Genomic DNA, 19,501 nt, shown 5'->3' with positions numbered 1-19,501 from the left:
CAGAAACACGCTTTGCCGATTCGATCAGCTGTTCGTAACACTTCCCACAGTGAAATGATGCACCTGCTGTTTTCTTTGCAAATTTGCATCATAGGATTGTTTTTTGTTTTTCCTGCAGTATATAAAAACTGTATCTCCAAAATAAAACTATGAAGACACTCAAAATAAATTTCCTGTGGTGGGAAACTATTTTTTGCAACTTTATTGTATTTAAAGTTTTGAGGGATAAACCTCTTAAATTTCTCCAAGTAGAAATATATGTAAACAAAACAAAAGAGATTTTCAATTTTTTTTGTAGTTTATTGCACTTTTTTGCAATTTATGTAATTACTATGGACTTAATGCATACATATTATTAAAATATGGGCTATAACAGTTGTATTGATGTATAGCAACTTGAAATGCTCCCACAAATGGCACTACAGCATGTAAAAAAAATAATATAAGCTCTGGTGGACTTGGTTCTATAGTAGGTCTTAAAGGGTTAAATAAATATCGTCAAATAATCGTGATCTCAATTTCAGTGAAAATAATCGTGATTATCATTTTTGCCATAATCGAGCAGCCCTACAAGAAATGTTATACTTTATCACAATTAGAAAAGGAGACAACCATATTTTTATTTATAAAGCGCCAAATCACCACAACAGTCGTGTCAAGGCGCTTTGTATTGTAAGGTAGACCGTACAATAACGCAACAGAGAAAAACACAATGAGCAAGCAGTTTGGTGACAGTGGGAAGGAGAAACATCCAGCAGAACCAGGCTCAGGCACTCCTTTAGAGTACTTCACATGACTCATAGCCACCACGTCATCCTCTACCTGCCTACATTTCATTTATCTTCTGATTGGCTGCCCATCCCAAACAGAAGGTTTAAACAGCAGCTGGGTGGGTCTGCAGTGATCACAGTCAGAACCAATGAGACGGATATTAGCTGTCACTAACATTATATAGAGCCACAAGCTAAATAACTCAGAAGTGACCGACACCCAACTTCCAAGGTAACTGGAACGCAGCAATGAAGATTACAGAGAGAAAATGCAGTTGATACACAACTTGACACAGCTCTGGCCCCCACTAGCAGCTGAAGTAGCGTATGTTTACAACACTGAGCAACACTTTAAGGTAACTTGGAAAGTGCACATGTTAAATGCTAAACATTCACTATACCCGATAGCCGCTGTGGCTAATAACAGAATAATTATGCAGCAGTTAGGCAGCAAAAGTGATGAATCCTGCCCATAACCTGTCAACTCAACCGATTAGCAGTTATTTGTGTCGTTTTCTGTTAAAATCCCAGACTGAAGCTGAGGAAGTCTATCAGCGGCTAGACAAGCAGTCGGAGCCAACCTCTGATAGCGTGGAAATATGATGCCAAGTAACCAGAAGCACAGCACGACCTCAGACAACAAAACTATTTTCCTCGTCTCTGCACTACCTAAGAGAACATTGAACTGTGTCACAAATACATTACACTTATGTTACTGTACGTCCACCACTGTGTTAGACAATTTAATAGTGCTGTCACTGATGTTATTGTCTGTACTGGCCTATGCAAAAACTAAACGTAGTATCAACTACGCTAGTGTCAACCACTGTAAAAGGAAAAGTGTAACCAGCCTCTTTAAAGAACTTTAGATTAATCTCATCAACCCCACTAACTTGTCATCACAACCCAACATGGCAGAGCGCCCAGCTGAGGGCTAATGAGCTCCAGCTCCATGCAGAAATATGATTTGTGATGGCCTTGTCAGGGTCAGGGGTCAAAGTTCAAGCGTGACTGATAAGGCCTGCTCCTGCGGAGCAACGCTGGAATGTTATCTTCGAAACACGTGACTCATCGGAAATGTCTTCCCAGCAGCGCCCACCGAGATGTGACCCATGGCGAGCAGCTCTTTGGCTTTGAAAAGGCTTTTTTGATTACACAGACTTTCTCCTGTTTACTCAGTTGACTCCACAGATCCACTCTGTGCCTTTAGCCTGACACCAGATATAATACTGTCATTGATTGAAGTTACAGCTATTCAGGCTGAAGGACAGAGGCCAACTGAAACGCCCCAGGGTCACTATTCACTGTGCTTGTCGTGCCAGGTGTCTGACTGCGATGGTCAGCGTCAACATTAGGCCGACTGTCGCTATGGAATGGAAGGGCTGATGGCGAGTTACTGTTCACATGTACTTAGAAGCCTGGTGAACACAGCGTGACAACGCAAGGGATTGGTTAAAGTTGGCCTTACTTGTGAAAAATGGGAAAGCAACTTCACAGAACAGGTTTCTACTGAAGTGAGAAATCAGAACTCTATAAATGTCTCAAAGCGCTAAACATGCACTTACGAGATGTTCAAATTATAAAGGGGAACAGTGAGATCTAGACGGTAACACGAGCAGAAATGGAGGGAGGCGACTTCAGGAGGAGGATAAACCAAATACCGCACAATTGTGTTCCAAAAACAGAACGGAGTCGGAACGCAGGAACTGCACAGCAGATATCCGCCTCCGTGTGCCGCCCCTTCCCTCCCCTCTCCTTGTGCTCTTACGTCAGTACCGACCCATGGTGGCCCCCGGCATTCCTAAAACAGCTGGCTTAAATACAATCTAACCAAAACACACACATGAACACAAGGATACACGCGTTATAGGCTTGGGAACAGTGATTAGACCCAGTTCATTTAGTGCCTGGTACAAAAACATTCAGGGGATTCCCCTCCCTATGCTCTAGAAGGGCCTAAATTCCTGTGTGGGTGTATGGGAAATGTTTGGATTACATGGCAGGAACTTTCTTCCTTACATTGTTAGAAAGTGGGGCCAGAGAAAGAATAAATTATCCTGAGGAGTCTCGGCAGATCCGAAAAGAAGCTGAAAAGCAGCGGGGCGTGTTTTTTTCCCCTCCTGCCGTGTGATGAGGTCAATACTTGGTCAATCCCATGATGCGTCATAGGAAAGGGAATCCCAATAATATGTAGGACAGACAGGGAGGAAAAAGACAGACAGTGGATGTGTTTATTTATTGGTTCCTAAGAGAAATGATGTTAACATGTCTGAACATGTCCTGAAAGAGCAAAAAATAGCTTGAGATGACGCATTAAGGGTGGAATTATTCTGTAAGCCTTGGATGGGAAACAAAATATTCTTTGTTTGCAGGAGGGATCAATGACAGAAGTGTTCAAACAGGTGGCTCCGAACTTATTACACTGGCAACACGATATTTCTGAAGTACTTCTGCAGTACCCATGTGGACTGATGCTATATACAGAGAAGAAGAAATGGGCAGGCAGCTGGCACAGGAATGCTGGCTGACTCTTTCCCACCTCAGAGGATCAAGCAGAGGACCGCTTTGAGGCAATCGAGCTAAGAAAGAAGCTGACTGTAAAGAGTTGGTTAGTTTCCACAAGTACTGGACTGACAACTGAAAAGATGGAAAAGGAGAGAAACAGCTCATGATCTGAAGCATAGCACAACACCTGTCAAACATAGTGGAGGCATGTAAGGCTGCCACTGGAACTACGTCACTAAGATATACTGATAATGTGACTGCTGATAGAAGTAGCAGGATGTATTGTTAAGTGCACAGGGTTGTACTCTCTGCTCAGCTTTCAAATCCTGAAAACTGCTTGGACAACACTTCAGAGTGCAAATGGGTAATGACCCAAAGCTTACAGCAAAAGCAAGAGTTTCTCAAGGAAAAGAAGTGGGTTCTTTTCAATAGCCAACTGAGTCATGTGATCTCAGTCCAACAGCGCATGCTTTCCAGTTATTAAATACAAAACAGAATGGAGAAAGGCCCACAAATAAGCAGCAGCTGAGGACCTGGCAGAGCATCCCAAGAGAGGAAATACAGCATTTAGTGACGTCCATGGGCTCTTGACTTCAGACAGTCACAGACTCCAAAGGAATTTTATCCATCCGAAGCCTTTGAAATGTGGGTCTACATATAAAAATGGTTCTGAAAGTCTGCAATTCAATCGCACCATGTTTCATTTCAAACTCACTGTGGTGGTGTACAGAGGCAAAAAAAAGATTGTGTCTTTGCTCAAATACTTTTTGAACCTGACTGCACTTTGTTCTGCATTCTGCGCCTTTCTCTTGCTTTGCATATATTCTTCTTGATTCTGTACATTTCCCCTGTTTGTTATTTTTGCCTGCTGTCTTATCATTTATATTTTATTCCTGCATAGTTGGCATTGAGCAACCACAATTTTGTTCTACATGTATAACGAATAAAGAGCTATTCTTTTCTATTCTATTTTGTTCTAATCTAAGCTGCTTCTCAGACAGTACTTCCATCATCCCTTATTACATAAAGAGATTAATCAAAGTGCCATTAATTAAAACCAAATATATTACAGACAAACTTAATAAAGACACAAATAAGTAAAACATGAACATAGGCACATAGCAGATTAATAGTAAGCAGTGATTACGTAGGGAATTCGATTATCTCTAGCCAGACACTCAGGAACAAACTGTCCACCTTCGTCTAATGTAGGTTTGAGTCAACACTAGTGGGTTACCATGCCAACATGCAGGCTTTAACTGGATTTTATGAGTGGACTGGAGCAAAATAAACTACTAAGAATACTTGCCTGGACTTACAGTGGTCATTATTGTTATCACTGGTCCTTGTTCCTATTGGGGATGTACTAAGCAAACACATCTATGACATCTATCTATAATGAGACTTAAACTCGATATTTAACTGGAAGCTATTTAAGGATCTAAAAAAACTGGAGCACTGGTTTATCTTTACTTGTTGTTCATCCATATTCTACCAGTGGCATTTTGAGTGAGTTACAGTGGTTGCAAATGGGCACCAAGGTGTGCAACATGACAGTATAAAAAAACAAAAACATGAATGAGAATTCTTTCGACTCACTGCTTGGATACAAAGATGCAATGAGGATTTTCTTACTGCTTTGATGTGGCCACACTTAGCTCTATACAGTACATCCAAACAAAGTTGTTGTTTTTTTATGAGGGTATGTATTAGAACCTCAGTGGATATTAATTAAGTGTATAGACAATCATTATGTTAGCTAATGTATCTTACTAGCGTTTTAAGTCATGCTCAGAAGGCCCTTGAGAGAAATGAGAAATTAACAATACTCAACACATCTACTGCCAAAGCAGAGTATTTGTTGCTGTAGTGGCTATACAGTAGGTGGGATTAAAACCATTTTTGGAAATTATACATTATCACTGGGTATTAACAGAAGATGTACCACAACAAATTAAACTGTCTTCTGCAAAAACATTAGGACAACACAAAAGTTTACTAAGAAACAAACAGAGAATTCCTATTTCAAGACAAGAAGTGAAAGCAGCCTTCGGAGAAATTAAAGGTGATTGAGTCGCCATCTCTGAGTGACTCACTCCATTTTTCTTTATCAGAAAGATCCTAGAGACTGATTCCAGGAAAACAACAGCTGATTTCCAGACAGACGTAGAACAACAGTGTCTTTGAGGAGCGGTCAAAGTCAATTGTCAGAAAAATATAACTTCCTTTCTTCAGTGAAAAAGCACCCCAAGCGGTTAAAGTCACCACTGTTGTCCACTTGAATTATAGTAAGTCCAGCTGGCTCTGAATCTGATGTTCTAGCTGTCACTCAAATGTGCATTTTGTCCATATGAGGCTCACTTCATTTTCACGTCCATCATCTCTCATTTACTGTTGGTTTAGATAATCAGCAATATAAGGTGACAGTGCAGAGACCAATGAAAATAATGGAGGGTGATGGACATTGCATCTCTTTGCAGGAAGTAGCGCAAAGGCAGCCGAGCTTCCTTGACAGTTTATATTCATCTCCCATTAAAACAGAGACCATGTTCACTGCTGGAATGTCTTTGCTGAGCAGCCAGTATTCTGCCCCAGCCCCACCTGCTGTCTGCCTCAGATCAGCTCAGAGGCAGCAGACAGATATATCTGCTGCTCTGCACGCAGAGTTCAGAAGTACTTTGCATGTGCTTCACAGCACTTTTCTAGCAATGAGGTGGTGGAAAGAAATTGATAGATCATAGTATCGCAATGTTTAGCATGGTGATATTGTATCAATGTAGTATTTGAATTTTTTTTATGAAATAAATTAAATATTACAAACAAGAGAGCTCATCTCAAGCACGTTCACATTAACGTTACCCAAGTAAACATTAAATCAGCTTAATCGTAACACCATTCAACACTGGACAAACTTAGCCTAACAAAGCTGTCTCCTACCTGTTCAGTCACATGAGTAAAAACAAGACAGCAACCTCCTTGCATCTACAAAAATCAGTGGCTGCACAGAATTTTTACATATTCTGTGACCGACTGCAGCTTGTGTCTGGAATGTGAGGGTGTTGTGAACTTCTGTCTCTGTAGGCAGCAACAGATACGTGATTTTCAAGACTTATCACAGTTAATTGCTATATTATCAGAAATAGACTGCATGTAATTGCCAACTCGACTGCAACATTCAATTGCAGACTGACTGACATTTATGGACAGTGATGGCGTGCTTGACAATCTTATCTTGCAGCAAAAATTAGCCAAAGTGAGATGATTGTATCTTATCGTTTAAAACAGATATAGACAAAGCAGTTTTTTAAAAGGTGATAAATTGCAATATACGTTATTACAATATTCAGTACTGCAGATGTTATAATATATGTTATTCAATACTCGGCATATCTCAAAATGTTAAAAATCACAATATTGTGTCTCAGAGTGCCTGGTGACTCTCACCTGTACCAGCAACAGCCACATGAGTTACACAAGTACTACTCAAATGAATGCACTGATATACCGTTATTCACCCAGCACTTGTCATGACAACTCTTTGCTAAATTTTACAGTACTCAGTGAAGTCACTCTTTAAGTTAAAAATTAACGCTTCCGTGGTTGAAATTCATGTCCTGGCTCGTCACTTCATAGTACCGAGAAGTCAACAGCAAAGTGCTCCCAGTGACTACCCTAGAAGACAAGACAAGTAACTGGCATAAACATAGACTTTATTTAATCCCACACTGAGGAAATTCACTTGTTACAGCTGCACAAGCGACAGGAAGAAAGGGCGAATTAGAGCTATATTAGAAAAATTTAAATAGAAAAAAAGAAAAGCCAGAATACACCAATATTTTTTTTTTATAATGTACATAAAGTGCAGTGGGAATGATAAAATATACATGTGCTTTTATACAGCATTTATCTTGTGTGGATATTGTACAGTCTGACTGCTGTTGAGATCGAGTTCCTACGACAGCGATCCGTCCTACACTGTGGCTGTAACTGTCGCATGAAGCAGCAACAGAATGGCAAATTTATAGTATTAATCTGCTGAAGCTGAGAAAGTCTTAAGCAACTGTTCTCCAGCCCCTCTGAAAGTTTTGCAGTGTTTCTGGTTTGGTTTCAGTCATTTTCTATCCAGTCCTTGTAGATGCCCATTTTCAGATACATATTTTTTTTTCAACTTGTTGCACAAGTTGGCAGGTGTAAAAAACCATCTAGAGCAAATTCATGTCCTTGAGAGACAGAACAAAATCCAGAAAAGAAATGACAGAGGACCTGAAAGGCATCTGGACCTTCAGTTGATCCAGTTACTGTTTGCTAAAGCAGAATCTGAAATGGTATCAATTTTAGTTTGGCTGTCAAGAAGCCATTTGTAGGGAAGGGAAACAGGGAGAAAAGGCTCAAGGACTTAAAATCGGTAGCAAGAGGTGATGAACTCAAAAGGGAAATTTTTGGTTCCCAATCGGCAGCAGCCTTATACATCAGATATTTCAACAAAGCACTGCATGTATTGTTTATTTTTATAGTCAAACATAAAGAAATGAGGAGTGACTCAAGACTTTTCCACAGCATTGTACATCTAATACTAATGACAATCAGTTATACACTACTACACAATACTTTAGAAATTTCAGTAGACGATAAGCTCAAGCTCAGTGTCAGCACCACAGTGGAGTGCTGGATTCAATACTCAGTGCATTTGAGAGCACTCCTGGTTCCTTATTGAGGAACATGTCATCAATTAACCTGTTCCAAATATTTTAATTGTAGAGATGTAAATAAAAACTGATTTCATACAAAACACAGACACAATGGCACAACCAGCTACAACCCCTGCTTGACACATACGCCCACATTGAGAGCTGGTCAGAGCTCTACAGTGTCCGGTTAATGATTTACCTGCAGGAGGTCATCACTGAGAACTTCTGTTTTCTCTGCTCTGTGGGTGAGAAAAAATAAACAAGAGAGCACAAATTAGCACTGACAGATGACGGCAGACAAGTGGTTCAATACACTTTGAAAAATATCTGAGGGAAATGACGTTAACCCTGAAACGCTGGCTTCCACAGTTAAATTAAAATCAAAGCTGTGCCCTTGGAATCTGTGGGAATGTTGAAAGAGTGTGTTGATCTTTTTAGTTTGTTTCCATGGCTCAAGCAGTCAAGCAAGTCATGTTTCTCTTCAAACTTCAGTGTGTCCTTAAAGTGAATAAAACGAGCAACAATACAGAAGGTGTGTTTCTGTTTACTCTTTCAGTTGCTTTCTTGTTTGCTCAACAAGCCTTGATTTCCTTAAGCTGCAAGAGCTCAGACTCATGTCTTCATGCGCACAGCATGCAGCCCTGCTCTGCCTGAACTATTAATAGCAAACTAATAGTTGGACTTGAAGAGGTCAGACAGATTAGATTCACTTAAAGAGAGAAGGCTGGGAAAACACAGGCACACCTCAGACTGCTTGTTAATGCCTTCACACGGGGTGGTGGCTTCTTGTTAGAGAGAAGGGACAGTTTACTGCCTGCTGTATTGTTATTTTTTTTCCTTGTGTGCCATAGTTATATTAAGCTCATACAAGCAATACTTCCAATGAATAAGTGCTGTATTTTAGCCAACATCTGAATTTCTAGGGATGAACTAATAAATGGTTGTGAGTAGGGATGGGTACCGGTATGGTTCTGACATAAACGGTAGTAACCAGACCAAAAAGCAGCGCACATTTCGGTGCTTTATTTCGGTGCTTTTTTTTCCTGAGCTGTGATACACTTTGAATTCTAGCCAATCATTTTGTGTTTCCGAGGATAGTAGGCGGACCCAGGTACATACGTTCTTTTAGAGCAGAGCTACAGATTAAAAATGCCCAAAAGTCTGGCTGTACTTCACAGCAAAAGATGCAAACTCAGCAGCCTGCAACAAGTGCTTTAAGGTGATATTGTGCAAAGGAGGTAACACCTCAAATCCAATGAAACACCTGGCGATGCATAGCGGTTTTTTTAAAAGCCAAGAAATGCACTGTATTTGATAGATTGCTGCGAGACCTCACACCGTGCACATCTACTGCGAGTGTGGTGTCTGTTATCAGACCCGGAGTTAGCAACATCCCCCCAAAACCCGAAGAGGAGAGTCCTGGCCCCTAGCCCTGCCAGTGTAGCAGAAATGATGACGGATGATGATGGCAGCAGCAGCCGTTCTTCTCTGCGTGAGTAGCTTAATGTTGTTCGTGTGTAATTTACGTTGAGTAGGCTAACCACGTTATTACATTAATGCACGTAAGGTGAACTAGCAAACACCGTCGTAGTTACATGCGGCTGTCTTCTTGTTTGATGGCAGATACTCCCTTCACCCTGGCCAAAAAGGCTAAAATGACCAAAGAAAAAGTGGAAAACAGCTAAATATGAGAGGTTTTTGGACAAAGTTTGTGTTGTTTCCATTGTTTAAGCACTGCTTCCAGCCAAGAGTGATGCCATAAATCCCCTATAGCTGCAGAAAAGGCTAACATTGTTTTTGTTTTTTGTTTGTTTTTTTTTACAAAAAAAACAGCTGAACATGAGAGGTTTTTGGACAAAGTGTGTGTTCTCCATTCTTTAAGCACCGGTTCGAGCACCGTTTAAGCACCGGCACCATTTCAAAAGTACCGGTTTGGTACTGGTATCGGATAAAACCTAAACGATACCCATCCCTAGTTGTGAGTCAAGCAAGGGAGGCATGACATTTAAGTAGTCTACACTGATGCAGTTGTGCCCAATTATTGTGCAAACTTTTCCAAGTGCAGGTTCAGTCCTCCAACTGAGAGAACCTGAAGACGGTCATTTGCCTGAATTTTGGGAGATTTGAGCTCTAAACAAATCCTGGGCCCTCCTCCAAAAACTGCTCTCTATGAACTATGGTAACCTCCACACAGCTGCTTTCAATTACCACACAGAGGCAGGGAGCAAGGAGAAACAGACTGACAGAGAAGGGACCATAGGTTTGGGGTCCGAAGGAAAGACGCACAAATATTTATTTATTTATTTATTTATTTATGTTTTTCAGAGGCGATTAGGGGGGAGTTAAAGACTCCAAACCAGAATAATCTGGAATCTGAGATGAATGGAAAGATGCTCTCCAGAAGAAAGCCACAGTAAAACATCTAATAACCCACAGAAACCTACAGACAAGACTTCAACATAGATGTGGAAAAATGCAAACGCCCCCCCCCACACACACACACAGTAATGTGCACACATGCAAAAAGTGATTACAAAACCACAATATGCAATCCATGTTTTGGTCTAGTGTACATGCTGGAGTGCTCTTGGTGTGGTCCTGATCTTAAAAATCAAGTACTTTTCCCTTCATTGCAACACTACAGATCACACCCTTGTGCCGCTTGGTTATGTCTAGAATCATTTTAATTAATTTAATTTTAGATTAAATATGTTAGCAACCAAAGAAATCATAAGGAGGTTTTGAGAGCAGTACCCTCTTTGTGTCTGATTCCAACCAGTGACTGACAGCAACCTCCAGAAAACACTTGCCAACCAGTTGGAAAATACAGGCCTGTGTGATTGAGGCCTAAGCTGGCCAAGTGGCGCTACCGTTTCACAGATCATTAAACAGGGCATACTATCCAACCAGTTTGTTCAATTGTTCATGTAGATGCTTGCAAGACACCCTTGGTTTAGGTCCCTTGCCTGTTTTGAAACAAAAAACCCCTAAATATATCATTTTATTGTTTTTCTGTTGCAAAACCTGAATGAATGCAAAGGTTGAGGTGTTGCACTCACAGCCCTGCGATTGCATCAGCAATTTCCAGTTGCTGGCCTAAATGTAGCTGATTGAAAGAATATGCATCATATTTCTGATTGCTAACAGAAAGGATCATATTAATAATAAAAAATAAGAAGTAGCCACACTTCTAGGGTACCTCAACAAAAACTGCGGGAAAGGCACTTAAAAAACTCACTGCCATATTCATGCCATTTAAATCCATTTTGCAACTGGCCCAATTAATGACATGTGTGATTTATGAGCTGAATCGAAACCAGACTAAACCATTTACAAGCCAAGAGAAACACAAGAAGTTGACTGGTATCCCTGAGCTAAGCTTCCTGATGCTGATGTGAACAAAGGAACCTGGTGAGGTGTGTTTATGACGTGCCCAATCGTGGAGACGCTGGTATTTCACCTGAAAGCAACACTTTAAACCTTTAAATGCAGTGTCACAGAGTCAAAAATAGGCTGTGTGCAGCCAGATCAGAGGACAAACAACAAACAAAACAATAATTGTTTTGCCAGCATCAGCTGACTGACAGTGAATAGAGCTGACCCCGACGTGCCTCACTGAAGCAGCAGCCTCTGGAGAAAAGTGTGTCAACTGTGCGCTGCATGTGACTTCTTAACAACAAGAGCGCCTCGCTGCACGGCCGTGGATGCTGCTTGTTCAGAATGGTAACCATGGTGATCTACTATGAACGCAGAAAGCGATTAAGTAAAGCCGTGAACACAATACAGCGGCTGTTACCGGCCACTCAACACAGTCACTAAACTCAGGAGCCAAAAAGGGTCTGCACTTACAGCAGCAACAGTTGGCAGCTTAAGGCATACGGTAATGGATACTGGGCCTAGATGAAAGGAGCTGGAGGTATAATGGAGTGACTCAGCTCATACGGCGCATCTAATGTGGCTGATTACGTAAGCCGATAAATTAACCTGAAGCATAAGATGGGGATGAACAGCAAAGATGTATAGAGACAGATCAAGATAAAGCTAACCACCAATATTCATATCCAAATGTTCTAATAATAACTAGGTAATTAAACTACAGTCCAGTGTGCAAAACCGTAAAAGGGATGCAAACAACAATTATTTTCTTGATTCAAAAGTCTCAAATATGACAGAAAGTTGCAGAAAATGAGTTTTAAAAATTATTTTGTCAAACTGAAACTTAAATAAGCTCCATGTTTACTATTAGAGTAATTACTGTGGCTGTGTGCAATGAAGTGCCATCTCATTGGCTTTGAAATGGTTGCTTTGAAATTGCAGCAACCACTCATAATTAGCTGCCATCTTCAAAGTGACTGTGGTGCATCAAGGCGGCGATTAAACTGCTATAAGATGGAGTCACCTGCTACAAAGCCACGTGTGCACACGAGATGTGCTCTTCAGCGCAGACTGGCTCAGATTGACTGCAACGCGTCGGCAAATTAGCAATCAGTGTGAGTCAGACTGCAGCTGGGTGGAGACAGGTGACCTCCGACCAGACAACCTTGTGATAAATTGGACGCTGGGTTGTTTACTCATTATGCGTTTATACACCACTCTGCATTCAATCATTAGTTATTACTAGGCTCTGGCTCTCTCTAAAGTGTGCTTTTTATTTCGTCATCTCTTCCTCCCCTCACCCCCAACTGGTCACGGCACATGGCTGCATCCTCCCTAAGCCTGGTTCTGCTAAAGGTTTCATCCTGTTAACAGGGAGTTTTCCTTACCACTGTCGCCAAGTGCTTGCTGAAAGAGGGACGTCTGATTGTTGGGATTTTCACTGTAAAGTTGTATGGTCTGTATTTTTCAATATAAAGTGCCTTGATGTGAGTGCTGTTGTGATTTGGCAACATATGAATTGAATTGACTCCACACTCAACCAAGCAAGCAACTATACTTTTAGTCAATCACCAAATGCAAAAAATATTCAGTGCAGTCACTTGACAACCACCAGTTTTTTCCCCTGGTGACAGGCAGTTTTCTAAGTTATTTGAACTTTTTTTATGATGGAACCATTATTGAGACACATGGTAGTGATCTTGTTAGTACACTGTCATTTTCAGTCTTTGAGATGTAGCGCTTGGTTTTAAGCAACACTTGGAAACAGCAGCCTAACCTTGCACGTATAGCTTACCAGTGCCACAGAGGCATCCCAGCTGATACATGCCATTGTTAATGTGGAGGGGGAACGCCCAGAGTCACCTATCTTTGTTAGCTCTACGGTGACATTTTGTTGATTCCTGTAGGGAGAGTTTCTTTTCAACTTGAGCCTCTCTTCAAGTCGATCAAGGACTTTCAAATACAATGCATGATTAAATTGCATAACACTCAGCTATGTTGTTAGATATACCATCAAAAGAGGATTATATAATATTGTTGTTTATAAAGCCAGTCAATTATTAACAATGGGGGAGAAGGATAAAAGCGTTGATGAAAACAGTGCAAGCTGAGAGGATGATATTTAAAAGTATTTGTCAATGTGCTGACCGCACGCCTGGGAGAATAGAGGCACACAACAAAGCAGCTATAATTAAAAGAGATGCAAGTGACTGTGGCAATCTACCTCTGCAACCCAGATTATGTCACACACATCTAAATTTAGTTGAGGTGGTAGGCAGTGGGGTGTGCCAACATGCTTAACTTGAAAAACTCTAAACATTTGAGATGTTTTTCTGGTTCATCTATGTCCGAGTTCCCACACATACATGTGCTTGTCTCACACTTCAGCACCACCCATTATTGCCAAAGTGTTACTGTCACTCTAGTTACTGACATGAAACACAGATAAGACATGTGACGTGCATTTCCAGCTCCTTATGCTTTATTCTCTAACAAGAGTAGATCTCCGATTCAAAATAATTCTTATCTTAAGCTATGCTTTCATCAACTTTGAATGGCAGGTTTGTGGGTTTGATGCGTGCCTAAGATATTAAGGATATACGCTCTCTCACAAGCAGAAAAACTATCTGAAACAAAGTGTTTAGAGCAGCCTGAAGCTGTAACTTTTAACTCACCGGAGGCTTTGTTCATGTTTAATATGCAGATCATCAACTGTATGGCAAAAAAAAAATAGGAAAAGCATATGAAGTCCCCATTAACTGAAAGTTATATGGAGTAAAATTCTCACTTCATTCAAGGTCTGTGAGCGTTCATTTTAATGCAGACAGCAGTCATAGTCTATAACTTCCTATTGCCAAGTTATCTCCTCCAAAGGTGTCACTATCTGAGCACATTACCTGCCGCAAACAAAGATAGACAAAGGGTCAGAAAGTTCATTGACAGCAAGCCACAGTAATCTAAAAGGAGAGGAGAAAATAAAATCCCCAACATGAATCACATGCCGCTATCTTTCTGTTTCACTGTCTTGATTCAACATCAGTTCTCCCGAAACTCTCTCTCCTTCTTCTTTAGAAAGCGTGGCTCTGGGACGCAGCTTCCTGTTTGTAGAAGGAGAGATTTCCTCAGAGCGGCTGCTCGCTGGACACAGTGTTCTGCCTTCGCACAATCACAGGAACCCAGGGGGGCCGGCCGAGACGGCCTTTTGCACTCCCAGGCTTTTTGCAGACTCAAGCAGCCACAAACATAATGGACGAAACAGAGCATGCTCGCTTTGCTCCAAATCCAACCGCTGACAGACCACTCACTCAGAAGGCCGTGCATATGAGTGTATGAGGGATTAACCCTACTTGTGCATACATAAGAGCAAGTAACTACTGCATGCACACACGTGTCTGTTTTCTGCATTACACTCTCTCCACTTCTAATTTACTGCTGCTGAGTGCAGACAGGGAATTATGAGTATTCCAGCTGTCCTGCTTCTCCTGGTCCTGAGTTTTTGGCTTTAGGAGCAGAATATCTCCATAGACCTCCATGTCAGTGCTGCTGTTGCTAAAGTAAACACAGAATGCGCATCAACACACTAATAACCGCAACTTAACAAAGCTGCCAACAACTTATTTTCTGCCAGCCCTGTCTGCTCATGTGCATTTTCATTTACTGCTGATTAGTTGGTCGATTTATTACTTATAAATGTTACAAGTCCAAACTACACAAATTATTTCTAAATTAGGCAAAGTGTATAACACACATCTGTCATCCTATATCTGCACTGCCTGACTGATATATAAATCATATAAAACAGTACAATAGAAATAAAACTGAAATTAAATCGCTTTGAGTTTGGATTTTGCAACTTATATATTCTATTTTTTAAACCACTGTTAACCATTGTAAAAAAATAAAATAAAAAATCCTTGAACCCACCTGTTAGGGTCTTTTATCTGGTACCATCCACTGTTGGCTGTGCCCAATATCTGCCTAAGGTGCATACCCATAACACCTGACATCATGAGAAAAACCTCTGAGGGTGAAAAGATCCTTTGACATGTCTCACCCTCATGTTTTTACAAGGCTGAGCTTATCGCCAGCTTTAGATATCCAGTTACACAGGGACAGCATGTGTCATCACACAGAAACATAAAAGCACTTGCCGACAGGTCCACACACGACAAAATAAACCCTTACTTATTTTTTCTAAGAACGGATCTAGCCTCAACACTGCCGCACGCCTCAAATTCAAAGGAATGACGAAAGGAGATTTGCTATGCTCTTCTCTGTTTTCTTTCCTTTATATATGATTACAATGACGGATGTGAATATTAAACCATATCTCAGGCTTTGGACTGCTTTAAAGCTCCATTTCAGACGGTTTTAATAATTGAGGATATCACTTCTGGAGTGATCTCAGCCACACAGCTCTGGATGCCAGCGCTGAAGCAGCTGCTCAAACTTTCTGTTTGCAAGGGTCAGCCAATCAACCAGAAGAGCGTTGTGTTAAAGAGAGATGAGCTAAAACACTGATTTTCAGACCCATTATTGAGTGAAGGGCTCCGTCAAGAATAAAAGAGGGCTATTTTTAACTGTAAAACAACCCAAAAATAAAAGTGGAGGCGGCACATAAAGCCACTGCCACGGTCTCATAGGCTTTAGAGTCAGCACAGCGCTTGAATTTGATGCCTACACTCAGCTGCACGGGGGCAAGCAGGAAAAGACATGGACTAGACAGCAAAGGTTTAACCCCTTTGTCACAGACATAATCAGTATAGTGTTCATGAGATATCAGACACAGCCTCTTATCATTTTATATGACTAACAGCTGATATGGTAGGAAACCCAGTATCTTTTATAACTGTTTTTTAATGCTCTAATAATAAATGGCCAGGTTTGAAATCTTCACCCTCTTCTACATAAGCACTTACCAAAAAAAACATTTGAAAAGCTGCTAAATCAGTTCAGCCTTAAGAGTTTTTCATCCTTCAGTCTGGTTGTCAAACGATTCATTCATGAAACCTGCTCTACTTGCCAGTGTAGCCTTTCCTTTTATTAGGTTTTTTAAAATTAATATCAGTTCATGTGACTCTCTTTCTTTGAATTTCACAGTCAGAACTGCTACCAAACAAGTTGGTGTTAATTTACAATAAGGTTAAGAGTTAAATTCCGGTCCAACAAGCTTTAGAAAGCTGCTCAGAACAGCAAGAAGAAAAGTGTGTCTGCTAGTTCGCCTGTAAAGCTTCGGAGCTGAACACAATACTTGCCTGCCGACTGTTTGATTGGCGAGCTGTTTCATCCGATTGAACTGCTTCTTCATTTTCGCTCCCTTGCCAGTTTAGTCGTCCGAAGTTAAGCTTCAAAACCGGCCTTTGGTTTGTCATGAACTTCACAAGGGGGCCTCTCCCAATTTTCCAAGCTGTCGCTATGACAGGGAAAAACAAGCGAGAGCCATTGAGCCCAAAGCCAATTAAAAATAGTTCGTAGCCGAGCTAGCCCCCCGAGCTAGCCCTTCCCAAGTGGAAATTCTAGGCAAAAGTTCCCGCTGGGGGCGACGGCATGACCCGCGAACCTCCTTTTTGGTATCCTTGCGTGCATTAAAGTCCCAAAGTAACCCGTGGCTAACTTTCACCGGCTCCGGCGGCTTTTCATGGCTCCTCTCGGTCGCTGGCTTGTCTGTTAGCCGAATAGCTAACACTGTTAGGGGAGCTGGATAATCCGTCGGCCGCTTTTTTCCACCAGAGCACAGCAGATGACTGAGAGCTGAATGCGCAGCAGCAGCACCTCACCTCTGCCACTGCCAACACACACACACACACAGCGGCAGGAAGTAACGTAAGTGCACGGCCAGCATCTGCCAGGCAGCACCACCTCCACCTGGACACTGCCAGGAGAAACCTACTCAAAACAATGCCCTCCTAAACTAAAACACCAGGATGTTTGTTTGTTTTTGTTTTTCATTTCTATCACTAATATTAGTATAGTGGAAAATGGGGGAAGGGGGGGTACAAAGGGCTTCTAGCAATATATATATCACTATCATATAATATCACTAATATAGTGAAAATTAACAGACACATTTTTGGTTTTAGCTCAAATGGGTTGAATGCACTTAAACCTTGTGGATCTAGTTAATATAAAGCATCTAGGAGTTTGCTCACAGGGTTTCCACATAGAACCACATTCATTTTGTTCAACCTTCTTTCCTCTTCCCAGCAGCTTAAAATGGTTTAAAAAATAGTATCTACAATGGTGTGAAAAAGGAAGCTTTCTTTCTTCAGTCAGTTCTGTGAAAAACTAAGTGCAAGTGATTGAGCCGCTTGTAGAGCTACCTTTAGGAGCAGTAATTTCAGGTGTTTGCTTTCTGTGTGAGTTTATCAGTCTCTTGCATATTTGTTGGGGAGGTTTGGCCCAAACCTCTTTACAGTGTTGTTTCAGTTTATTGAGGTTTGCAGGCTGTTTCTTATGCTCAGCTCTCTTGAGATCCCGCCACAGCACTTCAGTCAGGCTGAGTGATTGCAGCACCTTTCCTTCCTGTTTCAGTCTTTCTGTTGGAGCTCATATTTGACTCCAGATATTTGCATGTACAGAGGAGTTCACGGCCGACTAAATGACTGCAAGGCTCCCAGATCCTGTGTCTATAAAACAAGCCCAAATCGCCCCTCCACCACCGTGCTTGAAAGCTGGTCTGAGGTGTTTTTGTGCTTGTTCGGGTTTTGCCAAACACGGCACTGTGCATTATGGCCAGACATCTCCACTTTGTTCTTGCCTTGTTCCAAAAGTCTTGTGGTTTGTTCAGATGCAACTTTGGAAACCTAAACCATGCTTCCATGTTTGTTTGTTTGTTTGTTTTCTTGGGGGGGGGGGGGGGTAGAAAGGGCTCATGGCAACCTTTCCAAACAAGTCATACTTGTTTTTTTCTAATTGTACTGTCATGAACTTTAATATTTAATGAGTTACTGAAGCCTGCAGAGTCTAAGATGTAGCTCAAGGGTTTTTGTTTTTCAGTTTCTCTGAGCATTGCACGGTTTGACCTCGGAGTAAATGTGCTCTCTTGTGGTATTATGTTAATGCACCTGAATGCTCCAGACCTACAAACTGCCAAAACAGAGGTGCTCACACTTGCTAATGGCCAATGAATCAAGTGCATTAGCAGCTGGCTCCTTCTGACCCTCTTAATTCCAACAGAAGTAGTTGAGGGTGTGCTTAAAAACCTTCTTTGTTTCACACAACTGTAGATTTAACTTTGTTAGCTTGTTTGTGAATTTGTAAATATTTCCTGCTTTATGTTTCCTGCAGGCTTGAAAGCCCTCTATATGCTCATTCACGCAGTATATTTTTTTGGCCGATAATTTGTTCTACTGTAAAACTTAAAACTATAGGAATTTGTTTTAAGTTCCAGTAATGAACTTTGACTCCAGTAATGTTCCTTTTCTTTAACATGAAGATGGACCACATCATTAACTACAGTCACACCACCAAAAATTCACTATGCAAAATCTAATAAAAGTCTCCAGACTCATTGTATTTAAGCAAAGGAAAAAAAGACTTAATTTAAACTGGCAGGACAGATAAGAGCCTTTGGTTTGCTGCTTTCCTAAACGACAAGTCACTAAAATCTAAAGAAAAAAACATATTACCATTTGAATATATTCTGACCTAAGCCAGTCAAAAATACAATAAAAAAGTTTCACTGACCTGAAACAAAAGAAATTAGGCACATTATAAAACAAAAAGATAAGGAAAAAATGCAAGTAAAGATGGGACTTTCCACAAAGACCAGTGACTAAACAGCTTGGAAGTGAAAAAAATGGGAGCAGGGTATGCAGCTGCTGCAAAAGACACTTTCAAAGCTGTTGATATTACAGACTTTTTATGTGGCTTTATGTTAATAATAATTAGGAATTTCATTCAACTGATAAAGATCTACTCTTTTAACGTGGCTTCCAGGGTTTAATGATCTCAAATTTATGTCAAACCCACCAAGAATGAACACAAAAGATGTTCTTTCTAATAAATAAATAAATAAAACGAAAGCAATGACAATACACAGAAAGAGATGGATTTTACAGGAAGCATTGGCATCACCAAGTCTGGGAATGGAGCCCACATCCTTTTTGCTATGCAGCAATAAAAAAGGCTATATATTCACCCTTAATGCCATTCAACTCAAGT

The 19,501-nt window shown here is 40.9% G+C and overlaps 1 protein-coding gene across 9 annotated transcripts in view; it reads right to left on the bottom strand.

Moving 5' to 3' along the window:
* arhgap17a (Rho GTPase activating protein 17a) overlaps positions 1 to 17,155 on the bottom strand; it is a 34,802-nt gene extending 17,647 nt beyond the window's left edge. For 7 of the 9 annotated variants that reach the window (XM_085283968.1, XM_085283970.1, XM_085283969.1 and 4 more), the window contains exons 1-2: positions 16,594 to 17,155; positions 8,163 to 8,202 (exon numbers count right to left, since the gene is read on the bottom strand). In XM_085283968.1, the coding sequence (XP_085140094.1) occupies positions 8,163 to 8,202; positions 16,594 to 16,646 (93 nt within the window). In that variant the 5' untranslated portion in view covers positions 16,647 to 17,155. The remainder of the gene's footprint in view (positions 1 to 8,162; positions 8,203 to 16,593) is intronic. The other 2 variants (XM_085283975.1, XM_085283976.1) reach the window with 1 other exon arrangement.
* Positions 17,156 to 19,501: the final 2,346 nt, after the last annotated feature.

Source organism: Mchenga conophoros, linkage group LG8, assembly GCF_057382185.1.
Source record: "Mchenga conophoros isolate Kocher_MC1m ecotype Shallow Benthic linkage group LG8, M_conophoros_male_GT1.1, whole genome shotgun sequence".
Taxonomy (NCBI): domain Eukaryota; kingdom Metazoa; phylum Chordata; class Actinopteri; order Cichliformes; family Cichlidae; genus Mchenga; species Mchenga conophoros.
Note: the sequence above shows the minus strand (reverse complement) of the source record. Positions and strands in the feature narration are given on the sequence as shown.